General features: G+C 33.0%; 1 protein-coding gene across 1 annotated transcript in view; it reads left to right on the top strand.

Annotated features, from left to right (window-relative positions):
* LOC114324207 (transmembrane 7 superfamily member 3) overlaps positions 1 to 15,209 on the top strand; it is a 47,305-nt gene extending 32,096 nt beyond the window's left edge. Inside the window, exons 6-7 of the mRNA XM_028271970.2 lie at positions 5,052 to 5,312; positions 14,952 to 15,209. Coding sequence (XP_028127771.2) covers positions 5,052 to 5,312; positions 14,952 to 15,127 — 437 coding nt within the window. The 3' untranslated portion in view covers positions 15,128 to 15,209. The remainder of the gene's footprint in view (positions 1 to 5,051; positions 5,313 to 14,951) is intronic.
* Positions 15,210 to 15,729: the final 520 nt, after the last annotated feature.

Here is a 15,729-nt window from a genome sequence, read left to right as displayed (position 1 = left end):
ATTAATTTTGAATATTCTGAACAGTAATCGGGTCTTACTTCAATTTAGACCGTTGTTTTTTAATTGTTAATTAGGCGCATCCATCACATGTTTAGGCCGTATAGTATTTCAAAAATCCCCTATTTTCCTTTGTTCTGAAAAACTTTTTTTTGTTTATTTTGTGTGTCATTCTAAACAAAAAAGGTTTCTTGTCATTTTCTGAGAAGTTAATAGTTTTCGAGTTCTAAGCGATTTAAAATCTGAAAACAGCAAAAATACGCATTTTCGAGGCTTGAAAACTCTATGTAAGTTATAATTTTTGAAGTTATCGTGTGCTTAAATTGAATTTTAAACATTCATTTTCAAGATTCTGAAGAGAAATCCGGTCTAACTTTAATTTAGACCGTTGTTTTTTAATTGTTAATTATGCGCGTCCATCCGATTTTTATGCCGTATACCATTTCAGAAATCTCTTATGAACTTCTCAGAAAAATGAAAAGAATTATTTTGTGTTTAGAATGACCTACAAAATCTAAAAAAAAAAATGTTTTTCAGGGCAAAATAAGAGATTTTTTTTTGAAATAGTATACGGCATAAAATCAGATGGACGCGCATAATTAACAATTAAAGAACAACGGTCTAAATTGAAGTTAGACCCGATTACTATTCAGAATCTTGAAAATGAATGTTTATACTTCAATTTAAGCTCTTGACAACTTTAAAAATAATAATTTAAATATCAGTTTTTAAACCTCTAAAATGCGTATATTCGCATTTTTCAGATCGCCTATAACTTGATTCGCCTATAACTCGAAATCTATCAACTTTTGAGAAAAATGACAGAGTACCTGTCTTGTTTAGAATGACCAAAAAACTTAAAAAAATATGTATAAACATTCTCAATTTCTTTGCAAAACGAAAATGCAGCAGCTGCATAATACTCTGGTTAAAGCGGAGAGTGCAGGAAGAGTCTATACCGGTTTCGGAGATCTTTTTCCCCTCATCAGTAAACCCATATCCTCTTCTATCCGCTTTAACCATTTACCATAGCTTAGGGCCTTCCCGAATTATTTAAAATTCTCTCATCTTAATTTTCTCGGCACCTGTATGACTTATATATTGTAAAAGTCTCAGGAGGTGTAACCAAAGAAAGTATTCCACCTGTTGTCAATCTGGTGGTACGGAGGCGATATTTATTGTCGTTTTCTGCGCTGCTTCGATTGATAACTTAGTTTGTTTTCCGGTAGATGGCCCTAGTTCATCCGTGACATTTCTTTCTTTGCAATTCGGGAAGGCCCTAAGCTATGGTAAATGGTTAAAGCGGATAGAAGAGGATATGGGTTTACTGATGAGGGGAAAAAGATCTCCGAAACCGGTATAGACTCTTCCTGCACTCTCCGCTTTAACCAGAGTATTATGCAGCTGCTGCATTTTCGTTTTGCAAAGAAATTGAGAATGTTTATACATTTTTAATTCATTTACTCTTTTGAGTATTAAGGAATCTTTCTTGTTGGAGCTTTACCATGCTGAGTAGATGAGTTGTGAATTATTTAAAATTCTCTCATCTTAATTTTCTCGGCACCTGTATGACTTATATATTGTAAAAGTCTCAGGAGGTGTAACCAAAGAAAGTATTCCACCTGTTGTCAATCTGGTGGTACGGAGGCGATATTTATTGTCGTTTTCTGCGCTGCTTCGATTGATAACTTAGTTTGTTTTCCGGTAGATGGCCCTAGTTCATCCGTGACATTTCTTTCTTTGCAATTCGGGAAGGCCCTAAGCTATGGTAAATGGTTAAAGCGGATAGAAGAGGATATGGGTTTACTGATGAGGGGAAAAAGATCTCCGAAACCGGTATAGACTCTTCCTGCACTCTCCGCTTTAACCAGAGTATTATGCAGCTGCTGCATTTTCGTTTTGCAAAGAAATTGAGAATGTTTATACATTTTTAATTCATTTACTCTTTTGAGTATTAAGGAATCTTTCTTGTTGGAGCTTTACCATGCTGAGTAGATGAGTTGTGAATTATTTAAAATTCTCTCATCTTAATTTTCTCGGCACCTGTATGACTTATATATTGTAAAAGTCTCAGGAGGTGTAACCAAAGAAAGTATTCCACCTGTTGTCAATCTGGTGGTACGGAGGCGATATTTATTGTCGTTTTCTGCGCTGCTTCGATTGATAACTTAGTTTGTTTTAAAAAAATATATTTTGGAGCAAAAAGGGTGATGTTTTAAATTTGTTTAAAAAATTGTTTTAACAAATTCTGCACAAAAAAAAGAATGTGTGTGTACTTTGTACGCACGTAAGAAGTTATACTTCTATTATATAATTTCAACGAAATAAATATACTTAACTGTTTATATTTGCATTTTATTTAAATATTAAACTAACTTTCTTACCTACCACTTTCAGAAATTTTTTATTAAAACTACCAAAAATTAAAAAAAAAACGTGAATCGTCCGGGATTTGAACCCGCGACCTCTCGATCTCTAGTCCAATGCTCTACCTCTTATCTGTTTCCTCTCCAGAGTTCGGAACCGTTTTTTAATTCTGAACAATTCATTGCAACTAAGTGTTTACATACTGTCTGTGTGCGCATGCGCGCAGAATTATGAAATTTTACTCTCAATCGCGCCTAAAGAAGTATCTTCTTCTTGTAGTGCCTATCCGTTTCGAATGTTGGCGACCATCATGGCAATCTGTACTTTGCACACTGCTGCTCTGAAAAGATTTGTAGTGATTGTGTTAAAGAAGTATAACTTCAAAAATAGCTCGGCGCCCTTCAGATTTGTTTAAGGAGATATTTTTGAACAGAAATCTGCAAAGAAATCGAATAATAATTTTTTTCAGATTGGAACGTTCTCACAATATGGACTGTCTACCTATTTTCTTTGTAATAAACTAATAAGTTATAAACTGTTCATTGATAAACGTCCTTTGCAGCAGTGTGAACCCTACCCAGTTTTTTATTTCGTCGCTTTCGTTCTAAGGAATGTTTATGTAACAGTTCTTAATTTAACAATTTTATAGATCATCTTATACCCGATTTTTGTTAATTCCTGAATTCTCGAAACAGTTGCATTATCAGTCATTCCAGTATATATTTTTTAAACGAGTTCACATTGAACGTGCAAATCGTTATTTTTTAATTCGATTAATTATTTAGTAGCAAAATATAACCTAACCTTCTAGTTACAACTCCGCCACTGTTGGATGAACAAATTTTGGTTGTAGAGACACAGATGTTCCGCGGTGTTGTTATCATGAAAAACGATGCCAAGTTAACGTTGGGCAGAGTAGGGAAGAACTAACTAATAAACTAATAGTGTTCTTCTGTTGTTGAATTGAAACGAAATATATAAGTAATGGATGTGACCATCACAGTTTGGTTTTTTATTACTTAAAATTTGATACTTTCGATGTTTAAACTTGTTTTACTAACATTAAAGCAAATTCTTTATATCTTGTCTCTTATCTAAAATTATCAACATGGCAACGTCAATGTAAAAGGAGCTTCTTAATTTTGTTCAGACTACAGTGTTGCCGATACTCCAAAATTTCTTTAAAGTATAATATATACAAAGTTGCTTCAATTTATTAGTGAAGGCCCATTGAAATTTTAAGTACCTAGTTAACTAATTTATATATTTTTTAAGAATTTTTTCATATTATCTTTCTAACAATGTCATTAACTAACAATTGAATACTAAAGTAGGGAAAACATTTTCAGAATATATAAAGTTTGGAATTTTAGGAAATATATCTGACAACCTTGATTAGAAAGCCGGTCTCTTTGATATCAATATGACTGCTGATTATGTTGGAAAATTATTAGTGGATAAACGTACTTCGGGGAATACCGATTCAAAGAAAGATGAGAATTTTATGAATATAATTGAAAATATAAAGATGCATGAAAAGATATAAGGATATTATTATTATACTGGAATTATTTATTCCTGACGACTATACATGTCTCAATCATACCCGTACATGCTCCGACAAAAGATAAAGAGGAAACAATCAAAGATGTCTTCTATGATGAACAACTCAAAAGAACGCTGGAAAGAATCCCCAAACAAGACAAGCAGATAATCTAATAAAGAACCTAATCCAAGACCGACAAGGTAACAACACATCCTCCACAATATATCAAACGATAATGGACAAAAACTCGTAGAGCTAGCATCTGCTAACAATATGCTTGGAAATTGACAAATTGACCACGTAATTGTCGATGGAAGTAATGTTCTGGGTGTAAGACACCTCAGTGGAATAGATGGAGATACACAACTTTACCTAGTGGGAGCAAAAACCAGGTTGAGAATATCATCACAGAAACTTAAAACGAACGAAACATTGGGATAGTCGAACCTCGAGAAACTGAAAAATGAGGAAATTCGAGAAACAGGAAATGAAACAACACATTTTTATTATTTATATAGTAGACCGAAGCAATGATGTCGAATGGTTGTGGCAACAAATGGAAAAATTAATTACAGAGAACTAATAATGGGTAAAAGCAGGGCGAGAACAAGGAAATGGTTTAAAAAAGAATGCCAAGAAAAACTATAAGACAGACAGAAAAACCGAAACATTATGCTTCAACAAAAAGTAAAGAAAAACTGAGAAACAAGGACACTAATTTGAAAGAACAAAGGAAATACGAACAATAGAAATATGAAGAAATGGAAAGGAATAGACAACAGTCAAATACTCGATCCTTTTACAAACGAAAAGACAGGCTTCAGACCTAACTGCATGTCTGCACTCGGGAAAAATAATGATGTTAATTCAACGAAGATGAGGTGCCCCAAACATGGCAAGAATATTTCAAAAATTTACTAAACATAAATCAGGAGTTACTTCATACACGGAGAGGACGTATACCTTGAGGTGGACCTACCGGTAGAGGACCCAAAAATAAACGGGAGAGATAAAGTTGATTTAGGTCCTTTAATATATTCGCAAGATTAGTTTAATTTCTATTATAATAATATTATAACCTTTTTCTTGTGAAAAGCAATGACAGATATAATTGGGTAATTTCAATTCTCGACCTTTTCAGCTGATATCACCATCTTTATTAATGGAATAAATTTCTGGGTGGTGTTCGTGTCCATAATGGTATCATGCGTTATAATATCCATGGCAGACGCAATGTATGGTCACATAACATCTATAAGTTTTACGAGCTCCTACGCATGCGTCATGGCTTTAAATTTCTATGTAGGTGGGAACCTTCCATATATTTTGATAAACACTTACAGAAGAGTTGCTGTTAAAGACTTCAATTATGCTGTTATTTCTCCTCCCATGCAGACAACAGGTAAGATAATGTTCAAATATTTTAGTTCTCACAACAGGCACAAAAAAATACGACATCGATTTTGCGGGAACTGTGTTGTTTTCTGTTATACCAATATCATTCAACTTGAAATATAGGTAAATAAAATGGTAGAAATGTGGTAGAAGATCCAGGGTGTTTCACGTAAACCACACATTAGACTTTATTTGTAAATAATCGGACTTGATATCAAAAAATTTCCTTTTCGTTACGATCATACCTGATCTGAAACATTTTTCAAACCTTATATCACAAACAAAATACAAAGTACCTACAGTTATATAAAATAACAACACTGCCCAGAGCCATAGTAGTTGCTGCAGTCTACAGTCTACCAAGGGACATCAAATCTCTTCTGATGAAAATGAACAATTTCTATATGAACTTTAACACTTTCGCTGCTGGCTTCTGTGATACGGAGTTGCCGGGTGCGGCATTATTATTTTCTAAAAATTTTAATTTCTTGGGCTTTATAATTGCTTTAGTACTAAACTGAAGCCAATATATAGGGAATTTAGTTGTTTTTTATCAATGTCACGCATGCGTGTCGGGCGCACCTAGGTATAATTGTTTTGCCAAGTGCTGACTGACAGGCAAGCGTGTCAATATATTTTTTACTACTTTAAAAGTTTATTGAAGACACATTTTAATAAAACTCAAATCAGAATACAAGTGTTTCAATACATTCGCACTACTCGAATTATTTGAACGTGTGTTCGACTTGACCTCGCTAATTTTTATCCCCTACTCTAGCATGCTCGGATGCCGAATGCCGTCTCATTGGGAAATTCTGAAAACGGCAAACATATTTTAAATACTTTGTGCCTTAGTAACACGCTAAACAAGGTCTAAATTATCTGCTGCATATGCTGTATTTAAAATGATCTGTTAAATATAACTGGTCAGATGTCACGCAAGTATGTCATCAGCACCTGACAAAATAACTTAAGGTCACGCATGGTGACATCAGCAGTGGAAGTGTTAATATATCTCATCTTAAAATCATATCTTTACGTGCGTTATTTTAAGTCGATGATAAATTATCTGATTATCATAAAATAACGACAGGAGTATAGGGCACTGAGCTGGGCCAGTCGGTCATTGTAGATGAAACTGCAATTTTGTCCTCAGGCGCTGATCCATCAAAAGTCACTGAAAAACTTCGGAATACACAATAAACCCCAGTTACACCTAGTTAAGTCAGCACATGTAACATTTACAACAAGAAGTAATTATCCGCTAGTGAACATAAATATTACTCCCACTCCCACCAAAACGGGAGTGAAATATCTAGAACTTCGATGAAAAATGAGAACTTGTAAATCATAATAATATATAACAGCTGAGGGACGTCAATAACAAGCAAAAAGTTAAAAGCATGAGCTCGCTAATGAATATCAAAATCGCAGCTATTCATTCAAAATGAAATTGAAAGAACCCTATATACAAGACGATACTGAATCCAATCCGAAAATATGGCATACAATGGGTTTTAGTAATTCATCCAATACAAGGATCGTTCGAACGTGCCAATTAAAAATGCTCGATGATAATAACTATTGCCCCCTGATATGTCTGGGCCTGAAAGTTCACGTCAAAAGTCATCTAATAAGACAACTATTCAACGAACCTCTAGAAAGAAGACTTAAAATTCTAAACTCAGAAGACATCTGATATTTACAGGAACCATTGATGGAGGGTTCATGAGTCAAGCACTTTTCATTATACTTGGCATCAAGTTATTTCAGAAAATCGTAATCTTAATCCTATTACAAGGTCATTTGTATTTGAACGGTGTAAGTTTCCGGCACAGGTAGCAATAATTAATAAATTTTAATCTATTGTCCCTTTAATTATTATTATACCTGCTATTCAGTATGTTAGTGAGATGTCACATTATAGGTTTTGACCGGATGCGATGGAAACGCATCCGTTTCCAACGCAACCGGACCGACCTGTCACACTACGCGTTGAGTCTGGTGCAGTTTGTAAGCACGTAAGGATGTCTCAAAACATTTTGAAAAAGAAATTGTTAGCAATTTCTGTATTGTAAGCGGAGAAAATGTTGAGAGGGTTCATCCGTTTTTATCCAACGCGATTCAATGGAAAACTTTCAGAGGTTTTTCGAAAAGATTCGTCTTATAATAATAATTTTTTTTCAATATTACCGGATGTCAATCAAATCTTTTGACGAGTTGGTGAAAATCTTAAGACCTCACAGAACAAACAAAAATACGAAATTTAGAAACTCCATAAGCGCAGAGGAAAGATTGACAGTAACACTCATGTACGTAGAAATCAATCGATATACATCGTGTCTACTTAAGTTGGACATATGGGAAACTTTTTATTACCAATTTTACAAAAAAAGTTTCAAAAAATTGAAAACTGTCATTACGAAAAGATGTTTGGAATTTCATTTCTTAGTATGTGACCAAAGTAACTCATTTTCCTTTCCTTCATAGTGTGGAGTATTTGTTTTTCTTTTTTCATCTTTTTTGATCTTTCTTAATGTTTCCGTGTTTGTTATGTGTTATGTCCATGATATTTTTCACATTCTTCGATAACACCACATCGTAACCTCTCAATATTCTAGTTCTAATTTCGACTCACAGTCTTTCATTGCATAATACTGATTTCATTTTATTGAAAGCGCTTCTGGCTTCTATGATATACATCCCAATGCGTCGTTTTATTTCAAGGCTGCGGTCCTATTGTTCATTTAGCTCACATCCAAATAAGGCCGTTCCATATCTCAGATAATTACTTATTAGCCATTCTTTCGGAATTTCCCCGGTACCTATATTATATTAATCTTTATTAGTAAATTTCTGTAGGTATTTACTCAGACTAACGGTCGTCTTGTAAGGCTAGAAATTTTTCTAGTGATAATTCATAGCACACCAAGGCTAAAAACCATGACCTGGCAGGCCTCAGTGGTGCACGTGTATCTACCAGGTGAATCGAAAAGTGCAATTTTAGGGGGTAAAATAAACTTTCTCCTGTAAGGTTTAAATTTAAGTATGTGTTTGAGTAAGCCATTCAGAAGAAATGTGTACAATGACAGGCGATTCTGAAGAGCATAAGACCTTGCCAGGCGAGGGGAAAGCTTAGGGGTTTTTCCTAAAATTATTCTTTTTGCATCGAAAAATTTTTTTTATGTTTTTTGAATCATTCCAAACAGAAAACGGCTTTAGAGATTTTTCTCTTAAGTTAATAGTTTTTGTTATATAAGCGATTGAAAATTTTGAAAATTACGAAATCGGCCATTTTTAACCCTAAATCGGACATTTATCTAAAAATTTCAATATTGCCAAGATACGTAGATATTCTTTAAACATTGATTGATGAAATCCCGAAAAGTTTTTTGCAATAAAATATCGAAAACCCCTTTGTTTTTCTAATTGCTAATCAAGCAGGTGCGACACTGTAGTATAAGTGAGGACGTTTGAGTTTGCATAAATTCATTATCTCGAGAAGGGGCAAATTTCAAGAGAAATCCTCAGACAGGTCGATTTTTATTTTTAAATTAGGACTTTTTGGCATATATATAATACTAGCGACGTCATCCATCTGAGCGTGATGACGTAATCGATGATTTTTTTAAATGAGAGTGGGTGTTGTGTGATAGCTCATTTGAAAGGTTATTGAATTTTCTATTCACTAATATAAACATTAACATAATTATTTATACAGGGTGTACAAAAATTTTTTTTGTACACCCTGTATAAATATTTATATTAATGTTTATATTACTGAATAGAGAATTAAATAACCTTTCAAATGAGTTATCACACAACTCCTACTCTTATTTAAAAAATCATCGATTACGTCATCACGCCCAGATGGATGACGTCACTAGTATTATATATATATATATATATATATATATATATATATATATATATATATATATATATATATATATATATATATATATATATATATATGCCAAAAAGTTCTAATTCAAAAATAAAAATCGACCTGTCTGAGGATTTCTCTTGAAATTTGCCCATTCTCGAGATAATGAATTTATGCAAACTCAAACGTCCTCACTTATACTACAGTGTCGCACACGCTTGATTAGCAATTAAAAAAACAAAGGGGTTTTCGATATTTTATTGCAAAAAACTCTTCGGGACTTCATCAATCAATGTTTAAAGAATATCTACGTATCTTGGCAACATTGAAATTTTTAGATAAATGTCCGATTTAGGGTTAAAAATGGACGATTTCTCAATTTTCAAAATTTTCAATCGCTCATATAACAAAAACTATTAACTTAAGAGAAAAATCACAAAAGACGTTTTCGGTTTGAAATGATTCAAAAAACCTAAAAAAAATTTTTCGATGCAAAAAGAATAATTTTAGGAAAAACCCATAATCTTTCCCCTCGCCTGGCAAGGTCTTATGCTCTTCAGAATCGCCTGTCATTGTACACATTTCTTCTATAGTATTTTTACTACAAAAACGTTATTACGTAGGTCAACATTTTTGACGTAAGAGAACTGTCAAAACATTAGAATGTGACTTTCATTATTGTCATGTTTATTATAAACATGGCAATAATGAAAAGTCACATTCTAATGTTTTGACAGTTCTCTTACGTCAAAAATTTTGACCTACGTAATAACGTTTTTGTAGTAAAAATACTATAAATGACTTACTCAAACACATACTTAAATTTAAACCTTACAGGAGAAAGTTTATTTTACCCCCTAAATTTGCACTTTTCGATTCACCTGGTAGATACACGTGCACCGCTGAGGCCTGCCAGGTCATGGTTTTTAGCCTTGGTGTGCAATGAATTATCACTAGAAAAATTTTTAGCCTTACAGGACGACCATTAGTCGGAGGGTTCACTAGCTCTTAGACTATTATACGTTATAGTGCTTTTTCAATTTCTCTTTTGGTAATTGTAAGTCCATTTCTACTTCTTGGTTCTTTATATTGTCTCCATTCTTTCGTCTCTTCAAATAGCTCTTTTTTTACATTCTTCCCATTTATTTATTTTCTCTGCAGTTTCAATTATTATTTTGTTTTTTTCCATTATGTTTCCATGTTTACAATACCTCTCTTTTTGTATATGCAAGCTGTTTCTTTAATTTTTCTTATTATGTTAAACCTGTCATATTGTTTATCTAATTTTTCTATCTCTGCACATTTTTCTGATAGCCACAATTCCTTCGCTTCTTAATGAGTGATTACTGATGACATAACAAGGTAGAAAAATTATTTGTAAAACTTTCAATAAAATTATTTAAATTCAAAAGTTATTTAAGAAGAAGAATTTAAAAGTTTTTTCAAAACAAAAGAACTGTAAACAAAATATGCAAATCGGGCTACCTTGAGTACCGTGATTCACAAAAGGATTGGAATTCACTACCTTAGCAAATGTTGGAAATTAGGGGAAACGAGGGGACAATCTGATAAGACAATCGCCCCGGAAGATCATGTGAAGATTTCATACAATTTGTGATTTAGTTTTCATTGAAAGTTTTCTGAGAAAAGATATTTTTGACCTGTCGGTATTGTTAATCAAAATAATTATATCAAAAACAGAAATATTAACACATATTTCGTTTATTACATCTAGTATATGACATAGGTAATACAGTATTTTTAATGAAATATATTTGGATTTTATTTTATTGCGTTCGATTTTAGAAATCTCGAATTTTAAAATTGCTGAAAAACATGTATTTGGGTGTTAATATGTCTCAAAAACACCACAGATATATTATACACTCAAATAACAAATGTCTTACCTTTTTCGTGCCTTTTATTAGCGTCCAATTCTGGTGGAAACGCATCCGTCTCCAACGCAACCGGACCGATCTGTCACACTATGCGTTTTGACCTGATGCGGTGAAAACGCGTCCGTTTCCAACGCAACCGGACCAACATGTCACACTATGCGTTTTGATCGGATGCGGTGGAAACGCATCCGGTCAGGATGCGGTGGAAACGCATCCTGTCAGGATGCGGTGGAAACGCATCCGGTCAAAACGCATAATCTGACATCGCCCTTAAATCTCGAAACTGAAGCACTCCATTCAAATACAAATTACTTTTTAATAGGATTAAGATTAAGGTTTTCTAAAAAATATATAATGACCACCATGATCACTTGATATGTTATGCTATTCGACTTCTTCTTATAGAAAGTATGTAAAAAGTAATATGTTTAAAAAGCTAACCCATTAAACGTATCTGAATTGAGAAGTATAATAATAATAATGCTTGTAATTACATACTGTTCTTACGATGTCAGTTGGACCAGAAGCATTTTTGGGGTCCGGTCAATAATTATACGAAGAGCATAGAAATGAAGATAAACCATATAAACATTTGCTTGCTTCAAAATTGATCACTCCTTGTATTAGTCCACATGGACGCGGGTGTGGCTTACTACTTTCTAACGTATCTTATTGGGCAATACTGAAGAGTAATTGGTCAAATTGTTCGGAAGTGCTTAGGCTCAAATCATATCGTTATCTGGTCAAAATACCTTCTCATGTTTCAAAGGTGGCAAGCAATATAAACACTAAATAAACAGTGTCGTCGTCATAACTTACAATTATTTTATTTTTATAATACATTTTTTGTCTCATTTCTTTAGTACTTAAAAAATGAATAAGCACATTAAATTGCATTTGTAAGTATTATATACTTTTAATGATCAATTTTAAATTTTATTGTATTGTATTATACTGAAACTGTATTGTTTATACAGGATGTCCCATATATTATGCGAGATTTAATGACGTCAATTTGCTATTTTCTGTTTTAATACAATATAATATATACTTACAAGTCAAAAGTGACATTTGGAAAAATTATGTAGCTCATGTTCAAGTAAAATAAAAATATTATCTTGCTTTGTCACCAATATTAATGTCTTCTTCTTCTTTTCCTTCTTCTTCTTCTTGTGTAGACATGACTGTCTGTTTTTCAATGTGGCTCCAGTAAGTTGTCATTCCATCGTTTTCGTGGTCTTCCCACTTAGTTTTGGATCCCGCGTATGAAAAAAAAGTTGATTAATAGCAAGCTGAAAATTTTTGAATAGCTTAAGGTTGTGTAGTTGGAGAAACTTTGATATATGGGAACACTGGAATAGGGGAAGTTTTAATTGTGGAACAGGTTAAAAATTTGGAACGGCCAGACCACGAAAACGGCACATGTATTTTGTCCGACAGAACAGACTTAAACTCTCCGAACAGAGATTAAACTCTCATGCAAAAATCAGCCTACTATTTATCACCAAATGGGCGTTTTAATGAGTGGAACATGTAGAATATGTCAAATGACAGGAATTATGACAGCTGATAAATAGCAGTCTGATTTTTGCATGAGAGTTTAATCTCTGTTCGGAGAGTTTAAGTCTGACCGTTCCAAATTTTTAACCACAATTAAAACTGCCCCTGTTACAGTGTTCTCATATATCACAGTGTATCCGACTAGACACCGTTTAAGCTATTAACAAATTTTCAGCTTACTATTAATCAACTTTTTTTTTCATACGCGGGATACAGACCTAACTGATCGTCTTCCTATTGGGGAACCGTCTCTCGCCGTCCTTACTACTTTGTTTTTTTGTCATTTGGCTCATGTAGTTGTTCCATTATACTCTTCTGCTTTTTACCCAGTTATTGATGTTGTCCACCTTGCATATCTGTCGTATATCTGCACTTCTACCTCTTCCCATATCCCATCGATTTTTCAAAGTATTTTCATCTCTGCTGTTTCTAGCATTCTTTCTGTCCTTTCTGTATCAAGTCGTGTTTCTGCCGCGTATTTATGTCATTATTGGTCTGATAACTGTTGTGTAAATTGCGCCTTTCACTTCTTTTCCAATATTGGTGTGGTAGTTATAAACAGGACAAGTGTCGAATCAAGTTCTGAACACACGGATAGTGATATATTTCAACTTGTCAAAAATATGTCCTATGTATAGTATTTTTACTACAAAAGCGATATTACGTAGGTCAAAATTTTTGACGTAAGAGAACTGTCAAAACATTAGAATGTGAATTTTCATTATTGCCATGTTTATTATAAACATGGATAAATGAAGAGTCACATTCTAATGTTTTGACAGTTCTCTTACGTCAAAAATTTTGACCTACGTAATATCGCTTTTGTAGTAAAAATACTATACAGTAGTAAAAGTGATCTCTTCATTAGTCATGAATTAGACAATTCGACTGGAAGAGGAATTGTTCGTTTTCATGTATTTTATGTGTATATTCAAAGTGTAGTCTTATTTCTTTAGTTCTCAAATTAATAAGCACGTTAAATTTCATTTGTATTATATTTGTATTTTTAATTATCTTTGGTGTCAATTTCATAAAGAAATGTGAACAATTAACAACATTATTACTGTTTAACAAATATTGAACCATAATTTAAAAATAAAAGTTTACTCATTAATTTCTATTGCGCCGCCTATGTTTTACAAACGGTGCCGACAATCGGTGTCGAATTTTGTTTTTATACTGGTCCAACTGACATCGTAAGAACAGTACATAGGTCGGTAACACAATGGCTGCCAAATTACGTTATAAAACAGTTTTATTTAATATTAGGGCATTGCCAAGATTTCCAAGGTCATTTTAATTTTAAACATTTGATATTTTTATAAATAATGTGTTTTTTTGTTTTCACTTTGTTTAGAACTAAACAGTACTCACTTTATTAACCCGGCACCTGCCACGTGGGGTGCTACCAGCACCCCATAACATATTTTGATCAAATATTTGGTATTTCAAGTTTGTTAACCGTGCTGTGCGTCATAGTAGCTTTCTATAATATTATATAGCATAGATCTGTTTGAGTTTGAAGTGGTTATTTAGTGTCATTCTGAACTTGTAGCTCTAAAGTCGAAACGGGGTGTCATCATCTGGCAGTTTAAGTTTAAAATTTTTTTTTTGTGTTTTTGATAAACAGGTCAGATTTACATTTTTTATTGTAATAACTGATTTAAAATATTAATATAGTCTCCATACTCATTAAATTTTAATTTTTTTAGATATTTTACTTCACTTCATTTATTATGGGTTGGTACTTGCTAATTTGCTTATAATACCTTTTTAATTTTATTTTTTAACTTTTATAATATATTAGTAGCTAATAAGTTAATAAAACATGTTTTTCTTTATATTCTTATGTAACTCAACACATTATTTTGTTTATAAACAAGTAGATCACAGAAAATTTTAAAGGGGTGCTGTGAGCACCCCACGTGGCAGTTGGCGTCTTGCAAAGCCACGTGGCAGGTGCCGGGTTAAGTTCCTAAAGCACTGTAGCGAAATTCATCAAACACAGATTTTTATTTTTTGTATTAAATCTGAAAATAATAACAGTGTTGAATAAACAATTACGTGATCTTTTGAAGCATTCATAACAAGCTCCTACTTTTCCATTTAAAAATTTAGAGGCTGTAACCTTCACTGTAAGGGTACCTATACAATTTAGGGATGTAATGCTTACGCAGTAGAATGTAATTTTGAAAAAATTTATGTTTCGGGATTTTTTAATGCATTAATATTGAAATAACTCATTTATTCCATTTGACTAGGTACTACTACAAAATAAAAAAATACTTTCCTCATTTTTTAGATATTCTGCACATCCTGCTTTGGGCTGTCTTATTAATTTTTGGCGTGTTTACTCAAGTTAGGCTGCAAAGAGGAAAACCACCTTTTCCTCCTAATCGACCATTTAGAGAGACTAGGAATCCAACGGAAACGTCACCCCTCATCTATGATGACATATTCGCACCAGCGTACACATAATGAAAGTCTAAATACTTAAAGATACATCATTTATTTTATACCGATTAAAAAGTTTTAATAAAAGTAGCTTTATTTTTTATGATTCAACTGTTTATTTACTTACCACTTCTGAGAACACCCAAATCTCTGGACGATCAACATCTACATAGAAAATAGAAAACGTGGAAGCTTAGTAAATAGATAGTATGATGCTAAAATTCAGAAAATACATTGCTCTGGAAAATCCAAGAATTGCTGCACCGTAGAAGCCATTGAGGCACGTTATTGAAAGTTTTTGTTCACAATTTATTACACTCCGACTAGTATAGAAATAGACGTGAACTGCGCGCAAACCGGATAAGGAATGTAGAATTCATTTGGTGTTTAAATTACAGAGTTGCCAGGGTTCTTACAAATATTGACTTTGATTGATTTCTTGTTGAAAACACTTGTTGTGAAACGTTGTTTACATGAATCAATTTTTATAAATGTTGTTTTGAAGCTATTTTCTTGTGGCATTTTTATAATCAACTATTTTCAATGGGAAATAAGCCACAATTTTACCAAAAAAAAAAGATTTTATTAACGTTTCGACGCCCAAGTCGGGTGTCGTTGTCAAAATA

This window comes from Diabrotica virgifera, chromosome 5 (genome assembly GCF_917563875.1).
Source record: "Diabrotica virgifera virgifera chromosome 5, PGI_DIABVI_V3a".
Lineage (NCBI taxonomy): Eukaryota > Metazoa > Arthropoda > Insecta > Coleoptera > Chrysomelidae > Diabrotica > Diabrotica virgifera.
The sequence above is the reverse complement of the archived record's forward strand: the minus strand, read 5'-3'. Positions and strand labels throughout refer to the sequence as shown.